The 16,979-nt window shown below is 45.3% G+C and overlaps 1 protein-coding gene across 1 annotated transcript in view; it reads right to left on the reverse strand.

Moving 5' to 3' along the window:
* The window catches only part of gas2l1 (growth arrest-specific 2 like 1), a 64,783-nt gene extending 53,264 nt beyond the window's left edge, over positions 1–11,519 (reverse strand). The window contains exon 1 of the mRNA XM_060843584.1: positions 10,800–11,519. Coding sequence (XP_060699567.1) covers positions 10,800–11,399 — 600 coding nt within the window. The 5' untranslated portion in view covers positions 11,400–11,519. The remainder of the gene's footprint in view (positions 1–10,799) is intronic.
* Between the last annotated feature and the right edge of the window lie 5,460 nt (positions 11,520–16,979).

The following is a 16,979-nucleotide window of genomic DNA, read 5'->3' on the forward strand; positions in this document are numbered from 1 at the left end:
AATATTTATCAGTCTCTACTACTTATTAAAAAGTTAAACGACAGTTAGTTCTATAACACAAGAGTTCTATAGCTCTTGTCCAGTCCCACATTATAGAAAAATTGTGCTTTAGAAACTGTGCTGAAAGAGTGTTGATGTAGTCACATTATAGCCAACACGCTTTGAAAGTTCGCGCTGCAGTAACGGCATCCCAATTAGTCAATTGTGTTAGAGCAAATTGATGTCGATGAAACAGATGTGATAGCAGAACAACTTGCATCAGATACAGAAATTGCTGGAGAAACTCAGGAGGTCTCGTAGCAGCTGACAAGAAAGCAGATTTAACATTTTTAGTGTAATGACTTTTCATTGGAACTCTGAAGAGTCATCACTGGATTCAAAATGTTCACTGTGATTTCTTTCCAGAGACGCTGCAGACCTGCTGGGTTTCTGCAGCAATTTGTTTTATCCAATTGTCAAATTTCTTCATAAGTCTCTTCAGTAAACACTGTCACATATACTCAAGCGGTTTATGACATGCTTCTGATGTGCTACACCTTATTCACAGGTGCCTATTACTGCATTTGAGCTGTTTGTCTGAAAGGATGGATAATAGCCGCCCCATTAAGGCTGGGACAGGCTGATCCTCTGTCTGAGGGTCAGCTGATGTTTCAGGATCAGAGTCGTCAATTCAGCTTCCCCTCTCATCCAGGTCTGCTCCTGGTCTTTGCGTTGTCTCATGGGGACAATCATCAGACTGAGCAGACTCAATGAGGTACAAGGAACTGGAGACAATGCCAGTTGAAGGTGCTCTCTGGAGACAGTTTTTATACTTTCTTAAATACTAAGCCAGCTTGGGCTCCTTGTTGCCCCTCTTGTACCCTTCTTGAAAAGTCTACAGCCGGTGTCCAACATTAGCATCAGACAGGACCAGGAAAATCTGAAGAGGTGACTACTTTCCATATGTGAAGGTTGCACAGTAAGATTTTGATCGTTCAACAGTCATGCTGTCCTCATCACGTGATGCCGGTGATCTCCTACTTAACTGGGTGCCACCAAGTCTGCGCAGCATTCTAAAAAAGCAGGTTCACAGAACCTGCAAACAACAGTTTGTTCTGAAACAATGTGGCGCCTGGCCTGTCTGGTCCAGCTCTGCAGTGTGCAAATTGTAGAGACCGGCTAGGTTTAAAGTAGGCCTGCACTTCGAATTTCTTCTTAATGGAAAAGAAGTCAATATTGCTGGAACAATTCTGAAGGTCCTGGGTCACCTGACCACAGGTTCTTGCACTTTAGATAGCTTCAATACCTTAATAGCATCACAACACTTGTTAATGCAAAACCCATAAAATCGTAATTCATAAAATGATTCCCTAAATTGTTCAGTGCGTATCTAGATGCCAGAGAGAAAAAAAAAGTGAAAACATCACAGTGTATAGAAGTGAGAAGCAAGAATTCTAATTCTACAGTTTAGTTTGTTCAATGTTTTGTGTAATCTATATGGGACAACATTTTACCTAGTCTTAGTTAGCAGGTTTTGAGAAGATTTGTAGCTCAGGTTGAGGTTCTGCATGTAGGTTTGCTCGCTGAGCTGGAAGGTTAGTTTTTCAGACGTTTCATCATCGAGCCTCTGGATGATGTACTTGTGGTATGGCCCGCTTTCTATTTGTGTTTAAGTTTCCATGGGTTGGTGATGTCATTTCCTGTGGTGATGCCATCTCCTGTTTTTTTTCTCACGCAGTGGTAAATGGGATTCAAGTCAACGTGTTTGTTGATAAGAGTTCTGGTTGGAATACCATGCTTCTAGGAATTCTCGCGTGTGTCTCTGTATGGCTTGTCCTAGAATGGATGTGTTGTCCTTCCTCATCTGAATGAGGAAGATATTAGTGAGGGTGGGTCATGTCTTTTTATGGCTAGTTGATGTTCATGTATCCTCATTCATGTTAGTTTGCTGTCTGTTTGTCCCATGTAGTGTTTTGTTACAGCTCTTGCAAGGTATTTTGTACGTGATATTAGTTTTGCTTGTCATCTGTATAGGGTCTTTCAAATTCATTAGCTGCTGTTTTAGTGTATTGGTGGGTGTGTGGGCTACCATGATGCTAAGAGGTCAGAGTAGTCTGGCAGTCATTTGAGATGTCTTTGATGTAGGGGAGAGTGGCTAGGCTTTCTGGATGTGTTTTGTCTGCTTATTTGGGTTTGTTGCTGAGAAATCAATAGACTGTGTTCATTGGGTGACAAAACATCTGAAAAATGAACCTTCCAGCTCAGCAAGCAAACCTACACCCACATCCATTTAGTCTTCGTTTCCAGGATTGCTAAAAAGCAATCCTAGACCAATTCCAGGAAACTTGAGATTTGTACACTCCTTTAGTCTGAGGCAAACCTACACTGGTGCATTAACTGTTCCTATGCAACATAACAGGGAAATTCTATTGTTTGCTGAATGCTTAAGTGTTTACATTTTTAAAAAAAAAGTGCTCATGCCCTTTTACAAATTATAAAGCAATATCATGCTTATTACTGCAGAACTTTTATTGACTGCAGATTCAGATGGGACTGTTTCCACAGAGAACCATTGCAGCAGGATCGTTTTAACCTGCAAATACATTTCTTTGTGTTGATTTAGAGTCATAGTCAGATATACAGCATGGAAACAGAACCTTTGGTTCAACTTGTCCATGCTGACCAGATATCCCAACCCAATCTAGTCCCACCTGCAGCATTATTTGTTAGAGTTAATAATTGAACTATTCCTTTCTTTCAAATTTTGAGAGAAACGAACATTGAAACTTCAATATTAGGTCTTATTGAGCGTAAGTAAATGGGACCCAGAACTTACTCAGAAGTCATAGCTAGCAAGCACAAGAGTTAGTTGTGGTTGCTTGAGGCCAATCACCTCTGGTTCAGGATATTATTGTAGGAGATCCTAAAGGATCATTATTTTAGGCCCAACCATCATTTGTTGCTTCAATGACCTTCTATCAGGAAAGTCAGAAGGGAGGGTGCTTGCTGACGATGGTTCAATGTTCAACCTCATTCACTTCAGCAATCAGTGTCTATATTCAACAAGTAGACAAGTGGCAAGTAATATTTGCACTAAACTACTGCTAGGCAATAACTATCACCAACAATAGAAAAGTTTAACCATTATGCTTTGATATTCAATGGCATTACCATCACTGAAAGCCTCAATAATCAACAATTATGAATTGAGTTGGACCAGCTATCTAAATACTGTGGCCACAAGAACAGGTCAGGTTAGAGTCTGGGAATCCTATGGTGCGTGACTCAACCAGACTCCCAACCTGTCCACAAATCTACAATACAAACAGGAGAGCGGTGAAATACACAATTTGCCTGGATGGGTGCAGTTCCAACAACACTCAAGCAGCTTAGCATTCACCAGCAAAATGCAGTCCACTCAATTAGCGCACAATGCGCCATCTTAAACATTCACCTACCATCACCACCACAGTAGTAGCATGAATCAGCTACAAGATGCACTGCAATGATCCACTAGCTGATTTGACAACATCTTCCATACCCACATTCCCTTCTACCATCCAGACATCAACAGCAGATGCATGGAAACAGCACCACCTACATTCCCATCCAAGCCAGACATTATCCTGACTTGGAATTACATTGTGGCCCTTCAATATGGATGAACAACAATCTTGAAACCCCTTTCCTAACACATCAAGCATAGCAGTTTGAGAAGTGGTAAACCATCAGCTTCACAAGGACAAAAAGGATGGGTAACAAGTGGCCAATAACACCCACTTCTTGTGAATATAAATAACAAAAATACACAGCACTATAGAAGTTAAATCTCCTCAAACAGTGGGGAGCTCAAACTTTCACATTTTTCATTTGTTCAACTTCTGGGTTTTTTAAAAAAAAATGGAAATATCCCTTGTTTACAAAACTGTTTCACTAAAATGTAATTAAATCAGCAAACCAACATATACTTCAATTGAACTTAAACCACTGACATCCTTGTTCTAGCTACATTAATTAGATCACATCCTTAAAGAGGTAAACTTATAATTATAGACTAAGTTTCTGTATTGTTAATCCTACAATCAAAAAAATCTCTGGCATAGGCACAGAGTAAAATGATCACCAGGTTTGCGATAGATACACTTTCTAAAATAGCTCTTGTGACGTGTCGTACAATTGAATTTTTTTTTTCTGATCATTTCCACATGTTCATCCGCTCCCTTGAATTTGGTTATACCTGACGAGAACACGATGTGCAGACATTAGCTGCCCTCTCGACTGTCCCCCACACCCCCCCTTAGCTTACACATGAAAAAAAAGGCCACTTATGAGCCTTAAGTGGCTTATATCTACATTTGCTGCAGTTCCAGCTAGAATCGTGATGCACTTGAGTAGTAAGATAGTGAGAGAGCTACTCTGAAGTAGAAACTCTAGTTTACATTCGGTTCTTCTAGCCTAGCTAAGGGAGGGTCTCAGTTCAAATGGACTGAAATCACACACTAAGAATTAAAAGCTTTGGGATCTTTGTGGTCCATAGAGACCTTACTACCTCAGGTCAATTCTGCAGTTTAAGGCGATTCTTAGAGAATTATAGAAGCTTAAAACATAGGGAACTACTCAACCTCCAGCTCATCCATAGCTCAAGAGCTTTCTGGTTTCCTCGGGGCCCTACAAGTATTTACCCAAATCCCCTTATAAAAGAAAGGATCACTGAATCTGCCTCTATCCATTCTACCAACCACTAAGGCAGATGTCAGATCATATTTACAGTGCAATTCTTGCAGAAAACAATTCTTGACCTCTGACCCTTTAGCTTTTTTGTTTGCCAATTACCTTAAGTCATTTATTGTATTTGCTGACCTTTATAGCAGTGAAAACAAAATTTTCCCTTATTTACTCTGTGAAAACCTTAAATCGTGCCTGTGATACTTTTCGGCCCAATTGCTCCTGACACGTCTTTCACATTCCACCTTTCATCGACTGAGGTAATCCAAAAGTATTTGCTGCTAGTTCCCAAATCGCACAATATTCTTTCATTCCTGAGTGTGCTGATCAAGAGTGGCTCAAAGTAAAGCAACACTAATTTTTACAATTTCTGTTCTGGTTCTCAAAATCTTCTGTAGCCTTACCTCCAATTCCAAACTTCCTCCAACCTTTGAAATCTGGTGCATTCAACAAACCCCTCACCCCCCAACCCTCCTTCAATTACCTGTGCCCCAAATGCTAGAATTCCTCTCTAAGCATCACCAATTCGCTACACCTATTTCTTCCTTCATAACTTCTCGGACCACAATCTAGATCATTTGCCCTAAAGTCCACTTATGGCAGGTGCCGAACAGTTTTTAAACCACTCTTGTAAAGTTCCTCGGGATGTTTAATTACAGTAAACACCACTATACGAGCTTCTTACAGACATCTATTAAATCTTTTGAACTTTTCTAAGGGAATAACCTCAGCTTCTCTTGGGTCTCCGTACAATTGGAATTTCTCATCTTTGCTAATATTCCAGGAAATCTCTTCTGCGCCATCTGTAAGACTTCCTCTCCAAAGTGTTCTTCAGGACACCGCTACTGAAAAATGTTTCCATGTTAGTTTTACACCAGTTATTTTGCAAGCATGTCAAATGGTTTTGTGATGTTTGCCACGTTCACTGCACCTCTTGATTAACCACACATGACTACCGCAGTTTTATTCCTGAATACAACTGCACTAGAACCAAGCATTGTGCTACAAGGACAAAATACAGACCATTGCATTAACTAACTCAAAAGGCCTTTGGAGTCAAGAGAAAAACTATCACAAATTAGCTGGGAAACAATAAAATGACTGCCACAGTCACTGGGCCTGACAGTAGCCAAACTCAGGAATGTCTCAATGGCTGGAGCTGTTCACTGCAGCTGGAAAAAGGCACCAAATGGGTAATTTACTGGTCCAAAGAAGATGGTCATTTGGATTGTATAGGTCAAAATGAGACATTCACTTCCTCCGCATGGGAATAAGACTAAGTACATGTATTGTTTGAACAAAAGCAAATTTGAATCTCATTCGGGAAAGAGGAAGACTGAACTTTCATCCTCGAGACTTCTTCCATGCTAACATCAAAAGGATAAAACAGGAGAATTTTGACAATGAATCATTGGAAAACTTTGTTATTATTATTCCTCTCCCAAAACCCTATGGGCTATCAGTCAAATTTTCACCCATCAAAAGCTCAGTCTCTCAAAAGAGATTAACAAATAAAGAGGTCGCACTCTGACAGCACCCATAGACAGAACTGTTCTGAGAAGGGACTTAAATTTTAACTCTGTAGTGAGAATAAAAACAAATATTGCTAGATCTGCTGAGTTTCTCCAGCACTTAGTTTGTTTCAGATCTCCAGCATCTGCAGTTCTTGGCTTTTAATAAATGCAGAATACTGGATACGAACACAATAGCGGTCCCAAAAATGTCCAAAACGGGAGCAACTTAGAAGTACACACTGGAACCACGGGAGCATTTCAAAAAATGGTTGCAAAAGTCTTTTAGGCAGAAGATTGAAGAGAAGCCTTCTCCACTTGTTCTAAAGAACTGGCTCCCAAAGAAACAGCAATAGAGTAAAACAAAGTAAAAACTTTCAAAAACTTCAACATTTGCAGGACCACATCCAAGAATGCAGCTGAACAAAATTGGCCTCAGGTTCAAAACTTTAACCTCAAAAGACATCCAAAGAATACCAGACCATCTATCCTTTAATATACCTGTGTTGGACACTATTCCCCACTAAACGGGTGTATGCGTGCCCAAATGATCCCGCAGGAGCCTGACATTTTTTTTATTTTCCTCTGGTTTAGCAGTTAATAATATTGCTCTTATTGGACTCAAGAAAGTCCTGTTGATTGACTTCTTGCTGCTTACAGCATTTTAAACTGGAGAAAGGAATAGCCTCATGCAAAAAGTCAAACCTTCATTTTGACCAACTGGAGGTGGTTGACGAGAGGGAAGTCAGTTCACCCTTCTCACATAGTCATGCCAACATCTTGTTCTCAACACGGCACATGTTCCACTGTATCCAAACTCCAAAGCTCCTTTAAATTATTCAAACACAAGGCAAAGCAACTGCAAATTTGGCTATTCAAATTCTTAAATCTTACTACAATGTCAGCTTCCTTGGCAGAGTTAAGTTATATCTTGTCCAAAAAATAAGAATCAGTTTGATGATTATATTTTTGTTTGCTTGAAAAGGTATTTTATTCCAGCAACTGAAATTAGGTCACTTGTTAAAATAGAGTCCTGACAGGATCAGCTCATTCATTGGGGTATTGGTTCGCTAGATCACTTGCAGCTGAATGAATGAAATCACAATCTTAGAGACAAGGTAATTTCTTCAGGCCCTCCTGATGAGCTAGATTGGCTAGTCAATCATTATCACCCAAAAGGACCATGTTATGCCAGGGCGCTCAGTTATTTAAAAAGAGATTAACTGGGGCAGATTTTGTTCCATCATAAGTCACCTTAGCCTGTGAGGAAGCTCACTTACCATTCCTGTACCAATCCACCCTCCCAGAAATCACTCACCGACCAGATAAGTGACGATTTCAATGCCAAACAGGTAAGCAGCACTCACGCCATAATGACATTTTTTTCCTTAAAGGTTTATAAACCAATGCTCTTTGGAATTAGTCTTAAGGCAGTCAAACATAAAAGGTGTCTAAATGATATACAGCATGTCATCATCATTCAAGATACTATATTGGCTGTAAAGCATTTTGGGTCACCTGTGTTACAAAAAAGGATGCAAAAAATTAAAATGTTGGCTTTCGGAGGCCTGAGATTCATCAGGACCTTTAAAAACGCTTCCATGCTTTTGTTTTTTTCTCAACATATTCTTAACTTGTCAAGTATGGATTCAAGGAATTTTTTTAAAAATTCATTCATGGGATGTGGGTGTCACTGGCTGACTATTATCTATTGCCTGTCATTAGTTATCCTTGAGAAAGCAGTGGTGAGCTGCTCTCGAACTGCTGCAGTCCATGTGCTATAGGTTAACCCATAATGCCATTAGGGAGGGAATGCCAGGGGTTTGACCTAGGTCAGGATGGTGAGTGGCTTGGAGGGAATTTGCAGTTGGTAGTGTTCCCATGTCCCAGCTGCCCTTGACCTTCTAAATGGAAACTGTCATGAGTTTGGACGATACTATCGGAGGATCTTGTACATTTCTGCAGTGCATCTTGCGTGGGGTACATGCTGCTGTTATTGAGCATCAGTGGTGGAAGCAGTGAATGTGGTGCGAATCAAATGGGCACCTTTGTCCTGGATGGTATCAAGCTTCAAGTGTACTTGGAGCTGCACCCAATCAGACGAGCAGAATGAAACAGTTAATGAAGCAGTTTAATCGTATAGTTGGGCCATTTTGATAGAGATTGTTTCAGATATTGATTAATTGGAAAGAAACCAATTCCTGATCAGACAATGAAATCCATTAAAAGTCAATGAAATGAGATGACCGGAGATAGGTTGTTAGGTTTTGTACAGTTGGTATGCAAAAATAGTTCAATATGAACCAGTTACAAATTGCTCAGATTCTCTCCTGTTCTATTGTTAAAGGGCCTATACCCTAACTTTAAACAAATACCTGCAATAAAAGCAAAATTCCATGCACCACAGTCAAGATGGCAGCTTTGTCATAACAAAACTCCGATCACGGGGGCTCTGTGGAAACGCCACTTCGGAGACAGAATTCCAGGCTCCAGAGGTGAGTCATTATATATCCACACAGGTAAAAACAATGACTGCAGATATTGGAAACCAGATTCTGGATCAGTGGTGCTGGAAGAGCACAGCAGTTCAGGCAGCATCCGAAGTGCAGCGAAATCGATGTTTCGGGCAAAAGCCCTTCATCAGGAATAAAGGCAGAGAGCCTGAAGCATGGAGAGATAAGCTGGAGGAGGGTGGGGGTGGGGAGAAAGTAGCATAGAGTCTCAGAGAGAGGAGGAAAACTTCTTCAAGGCAGGCATCATTGCAAAAGGATTCGCAGTGCTGTGCTCTTCCAGCACCACTAATCCAGATATATCCACACAGGTTGGTCAAGAAATATCTAAAACTCAGATCCTGCTGGACCTTGGCTTTCAATGCTCTAACTTTAGTAAATTACCAGCACCCATGAGATAAAATGCAGATGTCATCCTACTCAAACTAAATTATATACAATCACAGGGTTTAAATACATGCAAATTAGAAAACGTCTGATCCAAGGTTGAAATTTACACATAAATGTATCCATATTATAAACACATACCAAAGTAAAACACTGTTGGATTGCATTATCCAGGTGAACAGCTCCTCAGCTCTATGACAATGGGGTCGCTGTTATACATTGTACACAGTATCAGTGTTGGGTTTCATGTGTACATTTAAACTGGCAAAACTTCATACTGTTTATTAAAAATAAACAATGAAATAACCATGTACAATCGAAGTGTCAGTGTGGATGGGAACTCTCTGAACATCGGAAAAAGAACACGCAGACCCTCCTTAGGTAAGGGGTGGGGGGTCAGGGAATTCGAATGGTGGGCAAAGGGAATGGGAGAGGATTGAATGGGTCTAAGGAATTGGGGGGAGGGGAAGAGAAGTGGGTGAAGGGAGAGGTCTAAGGGAATATGGGAGGGGGGGAAGGAATGGGGGGGGAGTGGGAGGGGGGAAGGAATGGGGGGGAGTGGGAGGGGGGAAGGAATGGGGGGGAGTGGGAGGGGGGAAGGAATGGGGGGAGTGGGAGGGGGGGGGGGAGTGGTGAAGGAAGGAACGGAGGGGGGGGGAGTGGTGAAGGAAGGAACGGAGGGGGGGGGGAAGGAAGGAACGGAGGGGGGGGAAGGAAGGAACGGAGGGGGGGGAAGGAAGGAACGGAGGGGGGGGAAGGAAGGAACGGAGGGGGGGGGAAGGAAGGAACGGAGGGGGGGAAGGAAGGAACGGAGGGGGGGGAAGGAAGGAACGGAGGGGGGGGAAGGAAGGAACGGAGGGGGGGGAAGGAAGGAACGGGGGGGGGGAAGGAAGGAACGGAGGGGGGGGGAAGGAAGGAACGGAGGGGGGGGGGAAGGAAGGAACGGAGGGGGGGGGAAGGAAGGAACGGAGGGGGGGGGAAGGAAGGAACGGAGGGGGGGGAAGGAAGGAACGGAGGGGGGGGGAAGGAAGGAACGGAGGGGGGGGGGGGGGGAAGGAAGGAACGGAGGGGGGGGGAAGGAAGGAACGGGGGGGGAAGGAAGAACGGGGGGGGGAAGGAAGAACGGGGGGGGGAAGGAAGAACGGGGGGGGGAAGGAAGAACGGGGGGGGGGAAGGGGGGGGGGGGGAAGGAAGAACGGGGGGGGGAAGGAAGAACGGGGGGGGGGAAGGAAGAACGGGGGGGGAAGGGGGAACGGGGGGGGAAGGAAGAACGGGGGGGGGAAGGAAGAACGGGGGGGGGGAAGAAGGGGGGGGGGGGAAGGAAGAACGGGGGGGGAAGGGGGGGGGGAAGGAACGGGGGGGGGGAAGGAAGGAACGGAGGGGGGGGGGAAGGAAGGAAGGGGGGCGGGGGGGGGAAGGAAGAACGGGGGGGGAAGGAAGAACGGGGGGGGGAAGGAAGAACGGGGGGGGGAAGGAAGAACGGGGGGGGGAAGGAAGAACGGGGGGGGGGGGGAAGGGGGGGGGGGGGAAGGAAGAGGGGGGGGGGGGGGGGGGGGGGGGGGGGGGGGGAGGACGGGGGGGGGGGGGGGGGGGGGGAAGAACGGGGGGGGGGGGGGGGGGGGGGGGGGGGGGGGGGGAAGAGGGGGGGGGGGGGGGGGGAGTTGTTACTGAAGCCCCCCTCACTCACCATGGCGTCCAGGTTCTTGAAGTCGCAGAGCCTCCTCTGGGCTCGGGGCTGACCGAGCTCCCGGTCAGGGGTCTCCTGCAGGCCATCCCGGATCTCCTGGTCGATCTCCTCCTCCATCTGGATGAGGACCGGGGCTAACATCCCGAACTTGGAGCCGCGGCGGGCCACCTCGAGCAGGCACAGCACGAAGTTCTTCTCGTTCTTGCGGAGGACCAGGTCGTCGGTCTCGAACATGAGCGCGTCCCGCACCCGGAGCTGCCGGCGGCACCAGCCGATGAAGTTGGAGAGGTTGTCGCGGGCGATGAAGGAGCCGGGGCACACGTTCCTGGAGCTGAAGGTCACCTCGGCCCGGGGGATGGTGACTGCAGCCTCGGGCCAGCGGCTCTCGAACTCCCGGGCAGCCTGGTTCACGTTGTTGGCGTGTTGGCACAGCACACAGCCGGTCTCCAGCGCTTCCATGAACATGTCGACGTGGATATCCAAACCATACAGGGCGTTCAGCCACTCCGCTAAGTCCTCCTTCATAGCGTACAGATACTCCTCACTGCTCCTGAAAGGCCGGATACTTTTACTGGCTGCGGACTGAATGTGATCCGCCATCTCTCCCTCTGTCAGCCTGGACTGGACTCTCCTCCTCCACACCCCTTTCCCTTAAACCCGGTCAGGTAGAGCTCTGCTCAGAATCCAGCTCCATCGCACACCCCTTTCTCCTCCCCTCCCAATCCCCGTCTAACTCCCACTCTAACCTGGCCACTGACTCTCTGATACACACAAAAACCTAACTCCTCCCTGTCTCACCAAATCTGCAGAGACGCCCAGTGGGTCCAATCTCTGTTTCGCTCCTCCTCTCTCTCTCTCTCTCAGACACACACACCCGCCCCTATAATTCCCGCTGGTGCCTATCTACTGGAATATACAGGCTTCCGGCGGACTGAGCCCTGCCTCTAATCCCGATGGAACCTGTCTCTGGTCGGTTGACTTCCCAAGAGGAGGTTAACTCTGTGCAAATGTGTCTCTCCTACCACCCCACCCACACCAGGTTTTATAACGTCTGTCTGAAAATGTATTGGAAGAGTTCACGGCACTTGGTAAAATTAACTGAATCTAAGTCCGCATTTGGATCTTTCTTTTGGTTTAACGAGTGTTGGATAGACGTATGTATCTTGGCTCTGTATCCTGCTGTGATGTAATTCTCTGACCCGGTGTGGTGCCAGACTGATTTGCAAAAACGTCCCATTACCTCACTGGCTTGTCAGGAACAGGAACACCACTGCAACACCAGCCAACATTTTTAATACGGGTGTCTTTGTGCACAGATACTTAACAAATGCGGTAGAAACACAGCAAACGCTTGGGAGCTGGAGTTGGGGAAACGTAGGGGTTGGTCAGCCAGTTTTGGAAATGAAAAAAAGCTGGGTGGAGCCTTTCAAATGCAGATCGGTCAGCTGAGTATTTCCAGTAATTTTTTTGTTTTACATCTTTAAAAGTAGATAACTCTATGGGGCCGGCGAATTAAGTTACCTAGTGCAAGTTCCTGTTTCTCTGCCGATATTGACAAATTTGTTCTGGTGTTAGGGCTTTAAAAAAAGCCCCCTCCCACTGTAATATATAAAAGCCAGAGTTGTTTTGACGAAGTGCGCAAGTTGTGCGAGATTTAGAACCGAGGGGTCACTTTAAAAATCAGGAGTTGCTCATTTGAAACAGGAGTGAGGCAAAATGTTTTTTCTTTTAGAGGATTCCAAGTCTGTCAACCTCTTCCTGATAAAGATGGTGGTGGTGGTGGAAGAAACAGGTTTTAATATTTTTGAAATAGATTCCTGTCAAGCAAAGGGGTGAACGATTATCAGGAATAGGACGAGATGTAGATTTGAGGTTACAATCGGATGAGCCATGATTTTTTTTTGAATGATAGAGTAGGGCCAAGGGGTTGAATGGTCTACACACCTTGTTGATTTATCCTAGCTAATCTTTAGCCTCCAATCAATATCACATACATTATCTAGTCTTGAGACGGTGGCACAGTGGTTAGCACTGCTGCCTCACAGCGCCGGAGACCCGGGTTCAATTCCCGACTCAGGCGACTGACTGTGTGGAGTTTGCACGTTCTTCCCGTGTCTGCATGGGTTTCCTCCGGGTGCTCCGGTTTCCTCCCACAGTCCAAAGAGGTGCAGGATAAATTGCCCGTAGTATTAGGTAAAGGGGTAAATGTAGGGGTATGGGTGGGTTGCGCTTCGGCGGGTTGGTGTGGACTTGTTGGGCTGAAGGGCCTGTTTCCACACTGTAAGTAATTTAATCTAATCTATTCTTGGGAACTTGCTGTGTGAAAATTGACTCACGTATACTCAACATTATAACAGTAACTGCACATAGTTGATTGTCTCGAAAACTCTCTGGTTTGGCTTGTGGTCACAGGCTATATAAATTCAAATCTTCCTCTAATGCCCAAGGGTGTTTTAATATTGAGGCGCAGGCTTCAGATGGACAAACGAGGCCCATATTCTGAAAGGAAGTATGTCTTCTGGAGAAGACTGAGGCAAAGCTTCAATGCATGGGATTAACTGTGGGCCCAAGAAATGCTGTCTCTGTGGAGGTGAAAGAACAATGGAAGGGGCAGACTTAAAGTCACCATACTCCTACTCTAGGTAAAAACAATGACTGCAGATGCTGGAAACCAGATTCTGGATCAGTGGTGCTGGAAGAGCACAGCAGTTCAGGCAGCATTCAACGAGCAGCGAAATCGACGTTTTGGGCAAAAGCCCTTCATCAGGAATAAAGGCAGTGAGCTGGAAGCATGGAGAGATAAGCTAGAGGGGGGTGAGGAAAGAGTAGCATAGAGTACAATGGGTGAGTGGGGGGGGGGTGGAGAGGAAGGTGATAGGTCAGGGAGGAGAGGGTGGAGTGGAAAATAAGATAGGCAGGTTGGACCAGTCCGGACAAGTCATGGTGACAGTGCTGAGCTGGAAGTTTGAAACTAGGATGAGGTGGGGGAAGGGGAAATGAGGAAGCTGTTGAAGTCCACATTGATGCCCTGGGGTTGAAGTGTTCCGAGGCGGAAGATGAGGCATTCTTCCTCCAGGCGTCTGGTGGTGAGGGAGCGGCGGTGAAGGAGGCCCAGGACCTCCATGTCCTCGGCAGAGTGGGAGGGGGAGTTGAAATGTTGGGCCACCAGGCGGTGTGATTGATTGGTGCGGGTATCTCGGAGATGTTCCCTAAAGCGCTCTGCTAGGAGGCGTCCAGTCTCCCCAATGTAGAGGAGACCGCATTGGGAGCAACGGATACAATAAATGATATTAGTGGATGTGCAGGTAAAACTTTGATGGATGTGGAAGGCTCCTTTAGGGCCTTGGGTAGAGGTGAGGGAGGAGGTATGGGCACAAGTTTTACAGTTCCTGCGGTGGCAGGGGAAAGTGCCAGGATGGGAGGGTGGGTCGTAGGGGGGCATGGACCTGACTAGGTAGTCACGGAGGGAATGGTCTTTGCGGAAGGCGGAAAGGGGTGGGGAGGGAACTATATCCCTGGTGATGGGGTCTTTTTGGAGGTGGCGGAAATGTCAGCGGATGATTTGGTTTATGCGAAGGTTTGTAGGGTGGAAGGTGAGCACCAGGGGCGTTCTGTCCTTGTTACGGTTGGAGGGATGTGGTCTGAGGGCAGAGATGCGGGATGTGGATGAGATGCGTTGGAGGGCATCTTTAACCACGTGGGAAGGGAAATTGCAGTCTCTAAAGAAGGAGGCCATCTGGTGTGTTCTATGGTGGAACTGGTCCTCCTGGGAGCAGATACGGCGGAGGAGGAATTGGGAATACGGGATGGCATTTTTGCAAGAGATAGGGTGGGAAGAGGTGTAATCCAGGTAGCTGTGGGAGTCGGTGGATTTGTAAAAAATGTCAGTGTCAAGTCGGTCATCATTAACGGAGATGGAGAGGTCCAGGAAGGGGAGGGAGGTGTTACTCTCTCATTCGACAGAGATGAGCAGTAGTCGTTTAACCTGGTGGTGCCCACACCTCAGGTGAGGGGCGAGTTTGAGAAGGAGAGTCCTTCATAGTAACGTCAGGGTGCAGGAAGTGAACTCCCATTGTTGGTTAGTCTGCATCACAAATCCAGCCAAATGAACTAAACACCATCCTTACTGAAGAAATTGCATGGAGTGCAACTTTGTCTAGTTATTAAAATATAAAGTAAACTACATCACTATAAAAAAATGATATTTTCAAGTCTTTATTGAATGCTTCTTCAGAATTTGCAATTTTGTTAAACTTCAAGTTAGTTTTGTTTGGAAATGCAGTTAGAGATTGAATCAATGTTTCACCAAGGATATCCAGTCACTGGTACATAACAAGAGGTCAGGCAGCATCCAAGGAACAGGAAATTCCCGAAACGTCGAATTTCCTGTTCCTTGGATGTTGCCTAACCAGCTGTGCTTTGACCAGCAACACATTTTCAGCTCTGATCTCCAGTATCTGCAGACCTCACTTTTTACTGGTACATAACAAGCCAAATCTGATAATTTAATACATTGTTCCTTTTTGGTAAAGGGAGGTAAATGGGGAATGGTTGAGAAATATAATTGGGTGACATTTTTAAATTAGTTAATTCATGGTGCAGGTACAAATAGTTAATTCTGAAGCAGTCTGGACTGCAATTGCTAATGAAGTAATTGATCAAGTGAGCAGACCACTGGGGATTACAACAGAATGGAGCCCATTTATGCTGAGTTAGCAAAATGTCAGATGAGATTAAATAGATAGGCAGGAATGATGACTTGGACTGATCTTGTAGAGTGCCTGACAAAGCTACTGCTGCAAAGAGTCTCTTTTTGACAGAAGACAGCTGAGGAGGAGGATAGGGTCAATTTGACAGTGTCTTACAATCTTTCACTTTAATTACAGGTCACAGCAACTAGTACAAACTGTTTATAGTCTAATTATAAGGTGTGTCTTGATGCATTGAGAATGAGAAGCTACATTTTCGTCATCAGCTTCTTAAACAGTTGTGTAGAACTGGGAAACTTGCTAGCAGGGCTTTGAGTCTAATCATCAGTCTGAGAGGGGACAGTGCATGTTGGGTGATGCCTGCTGTACATTAGCAACCACAGTACTATGTACAAACCAATCAAGGCTTGGATAATACAAAATGCTGTTAAGGCAAATTAGTAATTGTGATTAAATCAATCCATTTGCCCTTGCGGAAAAGTGTTATCAGCAAACAATTGTGCCATCTAGTGTTGCTTTACTGTTCTGCAATTCTTCTATTTATTCCAATGTCTGCAGCATCACACATTGGTTGAAGTCTGGCACAAAAGTTCTCTGTTCCCATTTCAGACGTGTATCTCTCTCTCTCTTCCTCTCCTCCCCCATCTTTCACTTTTACTTGAAATTCGAAGTTTCTCTGCACTACCATTTCATCATTCGTAAACTGTTGGGCACCCCTTTGAAAAATAGTTTTACTGGCTTGAGGGTGAAATTCTAATGTCAAGTGCTTCACTAATAGGACGGGTTTAGAGGGATATGGGCCAGGTGCTGGCAGGTGGTACTAGATTGGGTTGGGATATCTGATCGGCATGGATGGGTTGGACCATCTCTCTGACTCTACAAATCATCTATCTATTCAAAAAAAATTAACAAGTAAATTTCACCACTTGTAGGAATGTGCTAAGCATTAAATGCAGACGTTTATTATAGCTGTGCAAACTCAAGAAAGCCTTGTGTACTTTAATTTGTTTCGGAGTGACAACTTTGCCACCCTTGTTTCTTTTCACACATGGGTTTTAGATTCCCTACAGTGTGGAAATAGGTTGTTGTGGACTTGGGCTGTAGGGCCTAACAGAGTGATTTAGAATAGCCAATTCACCTGACCTATACATCTTTGGACTATGGAAGGAAACTGGTGCACCGGGAAGAAACCCACACAGACACGGGGAGAACGTGCATACTCCACACAGACAATCGCCCAAGGCTGGCATTGAACCTGAGTCTCTGGCGCTGTGAGGCATCAGTGCTAACAAGTGAGCCACCGGGTTCAAATAATGGAAACACCTGACCCCCCCCCCCCCACCCATCCCAATACATTGTAACAAACAATCAGCCTCTGGATGAGGTTCCCATTCTAGATGGGATACCCAACAGCATTAAGCTGTCAGCCACAGATAAACTGTCACTCGCCTCTTCAATTGGTTTTAACAAA

Source organism: Hemiscyllium ocellatum, chromosome 24 (assembly GCF_020745735.1).
Source record: "Hemiscyllium ocellatum isolate sHemOce1 chromosome 24, sHemOce1.pat.X.cur, whole genome shotgun sequence".
In the NCBI taxonomy this organism is placed as follows: Eukaryota; Metazoa; Chordata; class Chondrichthyes; order Orectolobiformes; family Hemiscylliidae; genus Hemiscyllium; species Hemiscyllium ocellatum.